The sequence below is a fragment of the Triplophysa dalaica genome, chromosome 13, assembly GCF_015846415.1.
Source record: "Triplophysa dalaica isolate WHDGS20190420 chromosome 13, ASM1584641v1, whole genome shotgun sequence".
Classification (NCBI taxonomy): domain Eukaryota; kingdom Metazoa; phylum Chordata; class Actinopteri; order Cypriniformes; family Nemacheilidae; genus Triplophysa; species Triplophysa dalaica.
The window spans coordinates 18552274-18568927 of record NC_079554.1 but is presented as its reverse complement, the minus strand read 5'-3'; the positions used below and the strand labels follow the sequence as shown (position 1 = coordinate 18568927).

At 37.9% G+C, this 16654-nt stretch overlaps 1 protein-coding gene across 2 annotated transcripts in view; it reads left to right on the top strand.

Annotated features, from left to right (window-relative positions):
• nkain2 (sodium/potassium transporting ATPase interacting 2) overlaps nt 1–16654 on the top strand; it is a 125023-nt gene that overhangs the window by 49239 nt on the left and 59130 nt on the right. For both annotated transcript variants that reach the window (XM_056765035.1, XM_056765036.1), the window contains exon 3: nt 64–144. In XM_056765035.1, coding sequence (XP_056621013.1) covers nt 64–144 — 81 coding nt within the window. The remainder of the gene's footprint in view (nt 1–63; nt 145–16654) is intronic.

Genomic DNA, 16654 nt, shown 5'->3' with positions numbered 1-16654 from the left:
GCAAATGTGTGTTTGTTGGTGGCTCTGAGTCTTTCAAACACCCGTTTCTCGTCTCTTTTACAGTATGCCGTGTGGTTGGTGCTGTGGATGGCCTGGAACGTCTTTATCATCTGCTTCTATCTGGAAGTGGGTGACCTTTTAAAGGTAATGCCTGATTTTGTACTTGCTTTGCAGTGCATAATTCCTCGGCTTGGCTTTTATGAGTTTAAGCTCTAGAAATGCCATTTCTGTGTTGTTTTGACATTTTAAAAGGTGCGCTTTTATAAATTAGTCATATTTTCATTTTCATACTATTAGGTGTGAGAATGGGGAAATGCTCTATTGTCAGATGTCATAACTGGGTCTGGAAAACCATTCAGAGAGATTTACTATGATATTTGATTTTAATATTAAAATATATTATAGGTTGTTTGTGCTTTTAATTCACACAGTTTGTTGACTGTATTGGGTGCTTTTTTTAAAGCAACCTGCATTTTTTTTAATCCAGAAGAAGATGAAACGGTTGATAAAAATGCTGTATTTGATTTGCCATGTTTGACTTGACCCTTTTTAGTAGAGCCACCTCAATTATCCAGAACAACCTTACAATTGCAAAGCAAAACAAGCCGTGCACCCAGCCACAACACCTTAACACTGTGATGGCAAGTTTAGCACAGGGAGCCGTCTGTAATTCTTTCACGCAGATGTAACTCTCTAAAGATATTTTTTGCCTGTATTTACTTGACCTGTCGTTTTTCATTTCAGATAATAATTTATTTCATTTTCTGCTTATGTGAAAAGCTAGCAAATATGTAATTAAAGTGTCAAACATTGTACCCAATTAAATGACAAACCAGCCATGAAAATGAATTGCAAGATTAATGAAGCACTGTATATGTATAACAATTTTATCATGAAAGCACTTATGATTCCACATTAGCAAATTAGACGGTTTTAATTCTGATTTGTGCATATTTATTTACATAGTATATGTGTGAGAATATTATAAGGGTAGTTGAGAAATGGACCACAAAAATCAATAACGATACAGTATACTGTATCTCTCTTGTTCTATTTTATTTTATAAAAATATTATTAATAGTTATACAAAGTAATATATAATCACGTTTGTTTTGCTGTCACACAATGACACTGACATATACAGTATATCAACTACCCATACTACTGTACTTTGTTCATCATGAACACCAGCTTCTAAACTCACTTTTTTAATTTTCAAATATATTTCCAATCAGGTCCATTAAAGTTCTAAATCCATGCTGTGTAGACCACTTTGAGTTTTAAACAGTGGTCCAGAAGCATTTCCAGTTTCTTTTTTTTTTGTAATTTATTCATAATCTTACATATATGATTACATCTTTAAGCGATACCGCTTAGATTCTGTTGTTAATGTTCTGTTGGTTATATTTTGTTTAGGAATGCACCGATATGTTAATTTTGGCCGATAACTGATAATTCTTTAACATTGGAAGCCGATAACCAATATACTGGCCGGTATACCATATCTAAATATTAATATAAAATTCACTAAGACTGAAACAAAAGACAAAATTGGCTTTTATTTGAAAACATTGACAGCAGAAAATAGGGAAACCATTAGTTCTCTTTTCCCCCTAAAAAAGCCTACTTTACGCTAGTTAAAGATTCTGCATCCTTCAAACTTTTCTGGTTTAATAAACAAATTATATATGTTCTTTCAGAGCAACCCAGTAAAGTGTTCTTAATAGCCTTAAAAGCATTCAGGCAGCAGTCTGATTCAAGCAATATGCTTCTGTTCCTATAATTTACACATTCATTACTATCTACATACTGTACATACATCAACAATGTTTTGGTAATTGCAGTAAGTGACAGAAAGACAGTACTGTACAGTATTTTAACTCTGATCAGTGTACAGCTGCAGAAGTTCACCATAAGAAATTGTTTAGGATTTATTGGCTATAATATATCAGCCTGAATTTTATTATTGTCCGATACCGACAACATTAACAATGACCATTAATTGAACGATATGGCGGATCATTTATCGTGCATCCCTAATTTTGTTCAAACATTCGTGCAGTTTTAAAAAACTACAACAGGAAGTTCTACCAGGAACAGAAGGTTCTGCTGGACCACCTTTGGAGCACCATGTTTACGCCTTCCGGAGTGGTCTATATTGAGGCCAGGTTTTTTAAATAGGATTGTGATTGGAAATTGCTCCACAAAGATTAAAGGTTGGAGACGTCTTTCTTGTGTAAGTAATGTTGTACAGTTACACAATTTAGAGCTCAAATGGAAATCTTTCACAGAGCAGAAATCATAACCAGACGGTAAGATTGTAGAGATGAATTAAAGATTTTTGAGGTATATGTTGGACAAAACCGAGTATTGATCAAAATCACACTATGGCTGAAGCCAATGTCTGCACTCCTTTTCTTTAAGCCTGTAATAGATATTGATTCTTTAATCTTTATATCAACTAGAAATGTCTGGCGGTCACTTGGGTCTTATAGTTGATGTGTCATTAGCGTCCAATCTTATCAAAAATCTCAGGTGACAGAATGAATATTTCACCATCCTGTTGGTGATGTGCTACGTATGATGTCGAAAATGTCTGACGGATCACCTGATGCAGCCATCGTTGCTCTGTTATCATCAGGGGTTTAGCAACCATTATAACTGGAGGACATAATCGTTACCATTTCATGAAAAGAATATTTAGAGCTCCAGATTCAGACTTTTCCAAAAAGTGTTGATGCATCATGATGCCACCCGTAAATCGTCCTGAAAGGGGGTACAGAGACGCTTCTGAGATTCACAGTGTTTGTGTGCAGTTGGTCCTTTGGATTGGCAGTCATGCTGTGTCTCTTCAGCTCTCCGTCAGAGGGACTGGCAACCTGTCACAGCTCCAGTTTTGTGGCAGAAATTGAGAGCCTCTACAAACCTCCGGAGAGGCTCTCCGTGGGTTCTCATCGGCGTTCGACGCCCTCTCCGTTTTTAACTAGAGAATTCACACAGCTTCTCTTCCCACAAGGGATTTTGTCAGTCGTCGTCGGCTGGAGAAGAAAGTCACTCGGATATCCTTGATGTCTCGGCAGTCTGTCTTGAAATAGAGTGAACTTGAAGCGGAAAACAAAACGCAGTTCTGGGGCACACATGCTAGTTTAATTAGTGAGAGAAGTTATAGGATATTAGTAAGCATTATTTATTTCCTTGTGATGTGCGGCTCATGATTTATTAATGTGGGTGTAATGGTTTAACCAGGAGAGAAACCGTTGAGACCCACGTAGGCAATTAGATTTGGATCACATGGAAACAAATGAAGATGAATACAAAGGACAAATCCGAGTCTCTATTTCGTTCCGGGTCACTCAGGACTCAGGATACAATTCCAGACTCACTCTATTACTTATGCGGCAACAGGAAAAGACGAATAAGTGTAGAACTTTTCTTTTGCTTTTGGGAACAAAGGGGATGTTTTAGTTTGCAGCATCATGGTCTATCCATCACATAACTAAATTTTGGTAGTGCCTGTGATGATCCCTTAATGATGTAAGAGTTTCTAATGCTACATTTTTAATACTTGATGCTCAAGAAAAACTCTGAATGTCTTCACAGGATAAAGTATTTTTTTTATATATTGCATATTCACAGCGATTGCATATTCCTCAAACCGTTGACCAGGCTGTGTTGTTTAATTTCAGGGTGCTTTAGTCATTTTCTGTTTACCAAATATTCCCTATAAATTTAAATGTATGAATATGCATAAGGTTATTGTCGGTCACATAGCCTTCCCCCCGTATCACCACATCTGCCTGTTTGGAATGGGATTTGGAAGCCATTACTTGAGGATGGGGTGCTGAGCAAAAGTCACACCAGAGAGACGGAGAAGGTGGCCAAAGTAAATATCACAGCAGACTCCATCCAGTCCACTAGCTTATAAACAAACACAGACAGTCTGGCGTGGATGTGGTTGTCCAATGGCACCTCCTTTTGCAATCTGGAAGACCCTCCGCACCCCGTCCTTGAGGGAAGAATGAACGCCTTCCTTTTCTAAGACCTAGTTTAGTAAACGCAGTATGTCTGGAGCTTTCTGCATTCATATTGGCTATTTAAGGATATTGGGCTGTGCATATTCGTCTGTGCGTGCATTTTATTGCAGGTCACTTTGGAAAGAGAGCATCTGCATAGATTAGAAATGTAAATGTAGTTTAATGCTGTCTAGTTTCTGTGGAAAGATATATAAACATCCTTAAAACAGCTAATTTAATTGAGGAGTAAAATTGCATGAGATATTAAGGCTTATTTTCATCTGTATTTTAAATTACTTTTATTTTTCACCCTTATGGTCAATATTGTGAGGATGAATACCAGAAGATGGAATTAGTCAGTGCGATATGGAAAATAATTAAATCTTGATCATTTTCAACAAAATGCTGCTTCTTGTTTTACGGAGGTTTAGTTATTTTTATTGTACACTCTTATAAAAAGGTTCATCTATGGCATAGACAAACCTTTTGGTTCCATAAAGAGCCTTTAACATCTGAGAAACATTTCTGTTTCACAAAAGGTTTTTTGTGGCGAAAAAAGGTTCTTCAGATTAAACAAGTATGAAAGAGAAAGAATCTTTGACTGAATGGTTCTTTGTGGAACCAAAAATGGTTCTCTATTTTTATGACTGTAAAAAAAGATGAAGAAAAGGATTTAGCAGTACAGCAGATATGGATCTGCCCTTTGATATGTGTGATCTTTAAGTTATCACCGTTGAGACCATTAAGCGTATCTTATTTTGGGTTCATAAGTTTTTAAGCTATTGCTTTGGGACTAAACATTCACCCCAAGTCTATGGTGATACTATTTAGGCATTGGTATAGGACAGTATCTGTATTTTGAGCCTCTAGCTTGTGTCATCACAGTTTTCAAATGATATAGTGTACAGAATGTGCAGACTTTGTTGTTTGCATGCACAGTTAATACACAAACCCTCAGCTTATTCTTAGAGTTTCAAAGGCTTATTCTAAACTATTCAAAAGCAAATTCCTAAAACTTTTACCCGGTCCCCTTTTTAATACAAGTATTTCACAGTTTCTGAGTTGGTAATATTGTTGAGAATAACGTCAAATTAATCCACAGAACTTTGTTGCCAGGGGTTTATTCCCCCCTACAAGGCAGGGCGCTTAAAATGTCCGGCCCTGTCATCGTACCCTGTGCCCAAATATTCAGTTAAAATGTAGAAAGTCTCAAAAACTGTCAGTGGGGGAAAGTGATGAGGTGATTTATAGTCAATTTATCTCTGAGCTGGTGAGGAGAAGCTCTGGCTGCTGTCATCACGGACCCTCGAAACAAATGACTCAGAGCCCATGCAGTGGCTCAATAAGGATATCATTTCCCATCAGGACACATCACTGCCGCACGACCACGGAGAAAGCAAATGCTCGGGCAGGTGAGTCAGTGCTAGACCTGCGTGTGGCTGCCCGGTCTAATGTGCCACTTTTGCTGGCAGAAAAGCTCATAGATATAATTGTGTGCCTGAATGCGGCGCTGTGACCGCGGCAGAGTTTGTGCCCTAATAAGACCCAAAAAGGTCTGAGTTTGACAGTACTGGCTTTAGATTTTAGAGCAGATTGCTGGCTTCTTTAAATTTGAATGGGGAAGTTGTTTCGTATAAGAGGACTTTAACTAACAATGAATGTAATTGTTTGTGTATATGTACTTTCAATGAAGGCATGGAGGCATGTTTTGTGGATTGAGTAAAACAGTATATTTTCAGAGCTGTGCAACATTCAGTATTGAAAGCATTTAAAGTTCCAGTTCAGTTTATACATTTGAGGATGTGTTTTTGTAATTCAGTCTAGAATTGATATAATTTAAATGGCAATTTAATGAAATTCATTAAACTACCCCATGCGTAATTGTTTTAGGATTGTGATATTTCGTTCCACAACATACCGTAACACACCTAACACCGTGTCCACACTGGACGCTACGGGCGCAACGCGAAACGACATAATACATTAGAAACGCATTAAGCCGTTAAGAACAAGCTGGTTGTCATATTGCGTCGCGCCTGCCCTTTCCGGTCCTTGCAGACACGGTGTTAAGGGTGTAACAGTATGTTGTGGAACGAAATATCACAATGAAATAAAATAATTACAGTAGGTATTATAGTTGTGTGGTGATGTTTTTGCATTATCACATTGATTTAATCATATTGGTTAAGGTGCCAACAAGTACAGTATAATGTCATAAAGGGATAGTTCACCCAAAAATTAAAATTCTCACATCATTTACTCACCCTCGTGCCGTTTCAAACCTCTATGACTTTCTTCTGCAGAACACAAAATATATTTTGAAGAACGTTGGCAACCGAACAACATTGAACACCATTCACTTCCATTGTATGGAAAACCACTGACACATTTCTCAAAATATCTTCTTATGTGTTTTCTACAGAAGTAGGGAAGTCAGTCTAGTTTTGATGTGCCTTTTCTCTTTTAAGATGTTGTCCCTTAGGGTTTAGCTCAATTTTATTATTTTTTTTCAGTTAGACCTAGTACATTTTTTGTTATTCACAGAACATTTACATGCGGAAGATTTGGTTAAAACTATTGCAGTTACGGGGTGATCTGTGTATCTGTATTCCTTTCATTTATATTAATCTGATCATGTTCTTAAGTTACTCAAGCAATCTGAACCCTTCTTTGCTTCATCTAGTTAATTTTTTCCTTGATGCATGCTACAACTCCATTTTTAAAGATCATCAGCCTTAAATAGCAGATCTAACCATCATGCTTCGCAGCATTGATTTTCTTTTGAAACACCGCCCTCTGAAATATAACATTATATTTTCTGCCACCAGTGTTTATTTATCTCATACTGGAGGATTAGTCTGGTGATTTCATAAATCAGCATGGTTAAGGGCATGTGTTTGAGTAGTTTCAGGTTTACGTGAAGGAAGAAAACAGGGTGACAGCCGTATCTTATCTCTGATGAACACGAACCTCTTCCAGCTTCCAGCGTTATTAAAAATGACAATGAGATCCTCCTTCCATCGTGCCATTAAGATTGGAGTGACACTAATGCGCCATTCAGAGGGTTGACTGGGTACTGGAGGTCTTACCTCCGTCTCAGATCAAGATTCATATTTTCCACACTGTTAATTCATTTGTTCAGACTGGATTTTAGTGCCGACTTCACAAGTACGCAAGGCCAGCCTTTACAAGATAAAATGCAAGTCAAAATGGTTTTTTTTGGCATTCATAGTCCCTTATTGGTGGCTGAAGTAGGCCTGCGGTGATTGTATAAAATGTTCACTTTCAAAATTTGATCCAGTTGATTTTTTTGAATTGAAATGTGAAAAATATGCCGGCGGGGACACCAGCCACTGTAGTCCAAAACATTCAGTATGTTTGTCTTTTCTTATGTCTTTCAGGTCAGTCCTTATGTTAAAATATTAAGTTTTGCTGGCCTTGGATACATATCCCTCATTTTTAATCAGGCATATGCACAATTTCTTTTTAAAATAGGTGGGCATGTGGCACGTGCTTGCGCATGCCCTCGACAAAGCCGCTGCTTTTGAGACTCAAGAAGACGTTCACATTGTCAGCCTCTGTGCTCAGAGTTTAGTTTGTCATTTTGTCCGTTTGTTGTTCGTCAGTAATCTTGAGGGAAAGTCTGTTCATTAAAGAATCTTTTCAGCGTTTTTGGAAGCTACTGCTATCAATCATGCCTCGGCAGGGGGCCTCAGTTTGGGTCCCGTCGCGCGGTTTGTGAAGGAAGCATGTCATCCTCAATGTCACTCTGCACAAAACAAACAAACACGCAAAAACCCACAGATCTGCTCAGAGGAGAGAATATGTTCCCGTAACTCACCCACACAGATAATCAGACGCTGGCACATTACAATTCAGCATGGTTGAGTCATAGGCAATAACATTCACAACGCACTATTGGCAGTTCTTTGGGAATGCCTCAACTTTGAAATGAGAAAAAGTGTTCAGAGCTGAAGCTGGTGGTGCGTTTAAGCTAGTCGTTCTAGCGTGTCCTAATCAGGTTTGCACACAAGCAATTTGTCTGTTCACCCTGTGCAGTGTGATGCAATCACAGCCAATCCGCAGATATGAGTTGTGTAACGCACTGATTTTGACCAATGAGATTACACAGTGGACGGTTTGCTTAGGTTTTATCTCGTACAGCACCTCACTGAAGCCACTCCCCATGTCCTAGTGTATTAGGTGTTGAATATTCCGTCTGTTAAACCTCATTCCCTACATTCCTTCACTCTTTTAACCCACAATGATGTGCACTTGCTGACTCACAAATCACGACATGTTTCAAACCGAGACGGCCCAAAGTGTCCGAAATTGCTCACTTATTTTGTTCACCTCTTTCCCCTAAAGTGACTCGCTATTTGGGGAAAAACTGAATATGTGAGTGCACTGGCGGCGTTCCAACAAAACCTAGAATATGGAAAAATTTCCTCTGGCCAAACAACAACGACATTCCAATGTAACGGAACCAAAAATTAAACCACATCATATTTAAACAAAACGTGTATAAGAATCCACAAAACTGAATGAACGTGCATAAAGACAGATAACAAACCCTACCATTATATCGTTTAAAATGTGGTTTTTAAAGCTATAATTTCTGCAGCGAAAGGGGGACTCCAACAAAATATCTACTAAACCATCTGCCATTTATACTGTGTTTGAAACGCTTCAAACCCACAAATAGATGCCAAATACAAAACAAGACACTTGAGAGCAGCAATCGCCTAGTCCAGCTGTGCAATCGCAGTGGGCTCCTAACACAACCCCAGCGTGTCTGACCACCATCATGGCTTCCATGGCGTCAACACCGTTGACTTACCCTTCCAATGACGACAAAGCAGGTTTAAGCTGGCATACTCCAAAGTTGAATATCCATTACAAAATCCACGTTAATTTTAACCACTCCAGGCTTTTAAAGAGTCTCTGGAGTTGGACGATGAAAAGTTGATGAGGTAGTTGTAGATATTAGAATCCTGCAGGTCAGGAAAGCTATCAGTTTCTTTATTGATACACATTAAAAGCTCCCCGGGGGCATTATAGGGATCTGTTAAATTTAATCTATTAAGTTTTGCTATGCAGTGGTCTAAAGTGCGCAGGGAACACTGTTGCCTTGAAACTCATGCTTGCGTCATTCAATTCATATTCACTCCCGGGTGTTCTCGCCTGCCAGCATGGCGTTTAGACAGAAAATGTCACGTGACTGCTGGTGCTCTATATAGGCCAGACATTAACAGCAAACAGGATTAAATATAAAACATGTCTTACCTTGTCGCAGTGCAGTTTATTGCATACGTAGCGGCGAAGTTGAAGCAGTGCAAAATCTGTCACAAGTTCGTCCAAAAACACAATAAAGCAAGCGATAGTGTTAAAAATGACTGGTCACGTGACTTACCTACTACCCCATTGAAGCTGTAGATGACTGAGTGACATTTTCATCACTTTTGCCATTTTCTGAGTGGACACTAAAAATGAAAAAGTTCTGAATGACGTAAAGACGAATAAATTATATTTTTTTTGTTTTTGGGAGACCCTTTAAGCTTATATGTGTGTTTTGAACCATGGTTTTTAGTTTGAATTTTTAGCTAGCACATGTATTTTGAATTTTCTTTGTTGGTATCTAGCTGGTCCTGGTTGGTCCAGCTAGATACCAACTAAAAAAAAATTAAAAATACATGCGCTAGCATGGTGTCCCCTAGATCAGTGTTTCTCAAACTTTTCTGTCTTAAGTACCCCCTTTTATGATTTTTCAAGCCAAGTACCCCTTGACCAGACAACAAAATTTAACTTTAAAAAGAGTGAAATGAGAGTCAAACCTTTATTATATCTAAATGTATTTATTTATTTTTATGCATCTTTGTGTAGTCCTAATTTCATATATAAATACCATTATCCTATTTGATTGTTTTTCATTATTTATTCCGAAATGTCAGTTTCTCTCACGTACCCCCTGCAGTACCCCTGGGGGTACGTGTACCCCCATTTGAGAACCACTACTCTAAATTGTACCCTAGCTCAACAATGACCAGCACAAAAAAACAAAACTAACCCAACCTGGATCAGCCTCATGCAGGGAGAACAATCTGTCAGGCCATTGATTCATCAGGGATGAAGTCATTCGTCCAAAATTATGTGATTGGCAGGGCTCGACCAGCAGATTGCACGAGTAGCCACTTGTCGTTTCATGACATGATTTCAGCCATCGTGTGAGAGTTGTGTCGGCGTGAGAGTAAAAAAGTCACCCGCAGGTCAGGATGCAATCAAAGCCCCGTCTTATAGGCGGTGGGGGGCAGAAGGTGGGCAGAGAAAAACAGGAAGCCGCATAGCGGTATCCCAGTGAGGTCAGTGTGATAGACGGTTTTGAGAAGAAAAGAGATCCTCTGAAAGTGGTAATATGATGAAATATCCATTTATGTTTGCAGCCCACTGGTTTTAAGTTTAAGCTTAAAAAAGCAGATGCTACTTTGGCATTGTGTTTCTCAGTGTCAAGGAAATGCTGTCATATAGTATAACCTTCACTGTAGTATTGAAAAGTATTTGGTCGAAAGTGCAGAAGTACTAAGCGATTCTTTTTATATTTTTTCAAAGCTTTTTTGATTCTGAAGGTACAGATCTTAGAAAATGAACCTGTAACTGGGTCTCTCTGTCTTTGAAACACTGTCATATCATGAATGAATGATTCACACCATCCAGACATCGTGCGCTCAACATTCAGATTCAGTGATCAACATTCTCAACCAGCACCTATGCGATGCAATTTTAATAGCAATTTAAAAACACCCACCTGTTTGAGCTCTCAAAGAGATGTAACTCAATTGCAGTGGCCTGCTTACGTTGTTTAATTGTAACATAAGTATTCTGAATGAGGTTTTTGGAGGAGGTGTTGACCTTTGCGTAGATTGATCAAGGAGTGTCAGGAAGGTGTTTTAATGATGTATTAAACTTAAATGAAAGGCTAATCTTTATAGCTGCTGTAGGAAATGAGTATGGATTGTCTTTTGTTGAGTCGGTCTAACACCATCTCACATGAAATTGGACGAATTTGTCATTTATTTGTTCGTTTGAATAAGATTTTCTTTCTCCCGAGCGATGCTAGGTTTAGAGATGCGACTTCAGTTTTGCATTTTTCTAATAATCGTGCGCTGTTTTCTGATTCACATTGTACTATGTCATACGAATTAGCCATCTCGTAAAAAAGTTGATCAGGGTGATCGTTCAAGACCTTCTGGATGGTCTGAGATATTTTGGTAACCGTGATAATGGGTGGGGCTTATTATAGCTTAATTGTCTCAGGCGCACACAAAAGAACTACCGTACATATAGTCAATGCTGCTGGATGGCTCAAATTTGAATAGATGAGATAAGTTTGTGTTTATATTGAAATATCTTTTGATAGCATTTGATTTGATCTCTCAAGCTGTTTGAGCACAATTTGTAACAATGTTGACATTATTGACATCTGTGCGAGTTAATGTTTTCTCTTTAAACCAAATATGAATTGCACATGACTTCCAAGCAAAATTGTCCGTTTGCTTTCTATTTAATCTCATCATTGTCTAGTACAACCCATTGTAGCTGAAAAGATCATTTGTGATTACCCTTCTTTTCTTTTGGATTATGTCTAGACTTATAATTGTGATGGACCATATTCATGCCGAGTGTTATTAAGAGTAATAAACAACCGTGCGAATGTGTGATCATCTGGATACATCTCTGTGTATATTGCTTTAAACTTTTACTGATGCTCTAATGAGTATGAAATCTCTTTCTTTCTTTCTTTCTCTCTCTATGTGCTCCATTAGCAATTAGTTCATTGGCTGTGAAACACTGATGCTCATTGTAAAGGTCAAGCTTCATTTGCAGTTGCCTGTAAGAGTTTTTTTTTCCTATTCAGGCACTCTAAACTGGAAAATTTAATTGGAAATCTCAGTGTTTAGTTACTTGGGTATAGACATATAAATTCTTATTGCAATAATCATTGTTCCTCATTTTATTTAATGTGATGTGAAGGGTTTGACCAAAGTGAAAATGCCTTAATTATTAAAATACTGAAGTGGTCCAGTGAAGAAGGTTCTCATTTACTTGTCATGGGACATTGAGGACATTAGTGGCATACCTGCCGTGACAAATTTTCAATGAATTAGTGAAAGAGCATATTGTTTAGTTCTGGCAAAGTGTTTCATCGAAGCGTCTTTTCCAACAGAACACATTATGTAGATGTAATATTTAAGATTTAACTGGAATTAAATGTAGGAAAGGAAACTCATTAACCTCTCCGTTTAGAAAAACTCTTTGATCCGCTTCCAAATAATGATTTGGTCCACACTGGACAAACAAAGCAAACAACCAGCCAAGCGACAAAAATAAATTAAACTCCAACAGCTGTTCATATTTTTGCCATAAATCTGTTGCACAGGCACTCTGTCAAACACCTCCGAGCTCACGCGGTGCTGACAGGGAGAAATAGGAGTTTCTCTTATCAGGCGGCTTTAAACATGATTAAACATGTGTTGTGTCAGGCTTTTAAAGGGGTCATGTGACGCGGCTAAAACGAATATTATTATTTGCTTTAAATGTAATACAATGTGACGAAATAAGGTTAAAAACGCTGTATTTTCCACAGACTGTGCATGTTTGCATCTCCTCTTTGCTCCGCCTCTCTGAAACGCCCTGATATTTTACAAAGCTCATCGCTCTGAAATGCTAGGTGTGCTATGATTGGCCAGTTCACAAGTGAGTAGTGATTGGTCGAATACTGCACGGAAATGTAACGCCTCTCATCAGCTTTAGATCATCAGGTTCCAAAGCAATTGTACTGACAGGTACGCCCACCTTACTTACGTATACGTTTGGCGGTCTTAGTCAAATCGTGTTACGAACTGACGTAGATTCGCAGAGGTGTGGTTACACGAGGCGTTTCAGGCAGGTCTGGGTGAGCATTCGCTTCTAGAAAAATACATCTTTTGTTCCGACACTTACATTTTTGCAATTGTACGTGTCTAATACATGCATGTGCAACTTATAACACACCAAAGACAAAGAAAAACACGGATTTCAGGCGAATCACCCCTTTCAGTTTGGACTTTATTATATTATATTAATATGAGAAAATTACATAATTTAGCTACTTGAAGAAATATATTCCTAAACGTCTGTATTTGTTATATAGTAAACCTCTTAGTGATGCATTTTGTGTTTAAAAAGTCAATGATAGTTTTAGGTAGTTTTAGTTGTAGTGATGTACAGCAATATATTTTGTCTAAGTGTAGTTGTAAGTATAATGAAATTCTAATGACTATTTGCTTCACTTTCACATTTTTATTGGTACCATAACAATTGTACACTTTAATAATCAGTATGTTTTCATAGAAATGTGCATTTCCACAATTTTTCAGTGGACCAAACGCTACATCATTTTTTCAGCTGAACAGTCCATTGGACATCATATAGGATGTTGTTTTTTGCAAACAAAGTCAAAATAATAATTCCATTTACATTGCATGTGGTCCTGAGTCATATTTCAGCACCTGAAAGAAGTTAGGGGTGGCATTATTTTAATTGGGCCGGTAAAAATTTGCCATTAAAATAAGAAAATGTGTGCATTTTGGCTTTATACTTCCGTTATCAAATTGATGTATAACATGTCTTGGATAACCACTTTTTCATCTTTGGATAATTGGATGAATGGAAGGAACTGTTTAGTTAAACGCATCGGATATTCAGATCTTCTCTGTTTGATCAAGAGTCCTTTTTGATGCACCTTTCAGTTTTTATCTGAGACGGCGATGTTATGAAATGGAGATCAAACACGGTTGCAAACAAAGATCAAACACTTCATTTGTTGTGTACATGTGAAATTTCAACGCATTAATGCAATAGCTTATATTTCACTATTGTGAAAGTTTTTTACATAAAGAACACTCTATAGGCAAAACAATGTCAGATTGCTGTCTTTCTGTCACCTATGGTGCCTTTTTATAGTCACAACTTGTCATCTTGCTTATGTCTCAGTTCTGAGTCATTCTGTAAGACCCCCGTCTTGTTTTGTCTTCAGTCAGATGGTGTCTGCCTCAAGCGTATACAATGACTAGTGCTCTTCCGCATGTTCCTGGGTTCATTTATTTGTTTTGGTATTGTGCTCCCTTGTTCATCTGCCTCCATATTGTGTCTCGTGGGATGTAATGAAAGACTAAGGAGTTAATGACATTGAGCTCTTCCCCGGTGAGAGGAGTGTCTCCGAGCCCCCGGTACGGCCGCTCGTGGCATATGTTTTTAATTAGCTTATAATAGGCGTGTTAAGCTGAAAGCGTTCTGCATTTATGCTTTCCAGCTGTTTCGGGGACTTGTGTCGATGAAGGTCAGGGGTGCAGGTTTGCTGAGGTTTATCTACACCTTATGTCGTGTCAGGAACCATCCGAGAAACACGAAGACAGGTGCATTGTGGGACAAGAGGCTGTCAAGATGAGAACACAATCCCATCATGCATTGCGTCAAAGCCTTTGTTGGGCTGAACCGCTTGTGAATGGCTGCTCTGCTGGAGCTGTCTTCATCTCATGCTGTCGTCTGTGCGTTTTTTTTGTTTTGTGTGCGTTCTCTTTTGATAATGCTTTGCGTTCAGGATAATGGATGTGTTTCTCTCTCATGTTTTCTGTCTGGCAGCTGTGAAAATTCATCATATTTTTTACTGGGCTTGCAAGTGAACACTTCATTGATATTGCAGTAGCAATGGCAACGGGACTGCTTGAAGAAATACAGTTGATCTAAAAAGAAATATTTGCTAATACTACTAATAATAAGGTTGTATTTTTTACATTTGTTACATTTGCTACATTCGTTACATTTTTCACATTTGTTACATTTGTTACATTTGTTACATTTGTTACATTTATTACATTTGTTACATGTTACATTAAGCAAAATATTTAACAGACATTTCATGAAGACCCTAATAAATCATGCCAACTTATTGAAAATGTTCATCCTATGAGCCCTTCATTGCACACTGGACCGACATGAAGAATTGTACTGCCATTAAATGGATGGTTAATGCAAAAATGGTCGTCATCATTTATTGACCCTCAAGTTGACAGAATTTTCATTTTTGGGTGAACTGTCCCTTTAATTAACAAACAAAGATGTTTAAATGCTAAAAACTACATTGATCATTGTCAGATCATGTTAGCTTATGGATTTAGTAATGATTCCAAATACAACTTTATTCTAAAGAGCTGCTATAATTTTTCATCATTTACGCTTACAAAGTCTTTCTTCAGTGGAAACGTAAAATGTCCAAAACAAAATCCTGGCTATAATAATTACGTAGAGGACGTACTGTATTATAATGACCGTAAGTCAAATAAATTAGTAATCACTGACAAAATTTCAATTTTATGATGTACAATCTCCACTATACTCTTATAATCTTGTTTTTCTGCATTTATCATTTTATTTGTTGCCATAAATCATTATTATTAGTCACCCTTTGTGTTTTTCACTGGGTTTTGGAAATATCAAAAGTACTTAAAAGTGAGTACACAGTATTTATTCATTTTAAAAGTAGTTTTGGACATCCAAGGATTTGAAAGGACAGCGTAGATTCATTGTTACTTTTGCAAGCTAAATATAAAAAGTAGGACTACCGTTTTGTCTCTTTTGCAGTTTAACCATTTATAGCCTTTAGATTGCAAAGTAACGGTGTTAGTTCTTGAGTCACGCATATTGGGTGTCATGGCAATGGAGAGATGGTGTCACGACGTGTAGATCCTATTGTCATAACAATGGCTCTGATGCAGCATTTCCTTTTTGCAAATCAATGCTTCAACTAACATTCTGTGTTTTGCTGTAGGATATCAAAATATTGTGTTCTGTTATTTGTTCCTCATTCTCTTGTAGTTTTGATGACACAATTGATTTTTGTTTTCTTTTTTTATGAATGTGAGTTTCTTTCCATATGCATTACCTTACCCTTCTCTTCTCCATTTCTTAGTTCAGATGCTCTTAGCAATAACTTTTATTCGCTCATTTTTTTCTTTGGGTGATGCCAGTGGCCTGAAACAGTGGATATTGAGAGTGGACCTATGTTTGGTTGGCTCTGAGGAGAAACTAGGTGCTCTGACTCCCCGAGGGCACCTCACCAGGTGCAATCATAGAGATGGCAGTAGTTAAAGATCACCCATCTGGCACCCAGCAGCTGCAGCTTGCTTGACATTTACTGTGAACCCAGTACACATGTCTTCTTGTTTACTTGCGCTTTTGACAGAAATCACAGTGATGAGAAAACCATAGTGGACACAAGCTAGAGCACCACCAGATGTTTTCTCGCCCTTTTCTGACTTTAAGAAAATATCCGAGGCTGGTTTATTCTGGTCTTCCAGCCATGCAGGCCATGTTTGTGTTCATGTAAAACCATGTATGTAAAGTATTTGCTATCCAAACACATTAAATGTTCTCTGATATTTATCTCTGATATCACGTCCCGCATCCTCACTTTCACTCGCGAAAGACACAACCATGTTTGTTTGTGGTTTAACCGCCCCTCAGAAAGCAAAACCGTGTCCCTTTGTCCCATTCATCACTGCAGTTTTCCCTCCATGGCATGCAGGTTTGTATAAATGAGAAGAGCA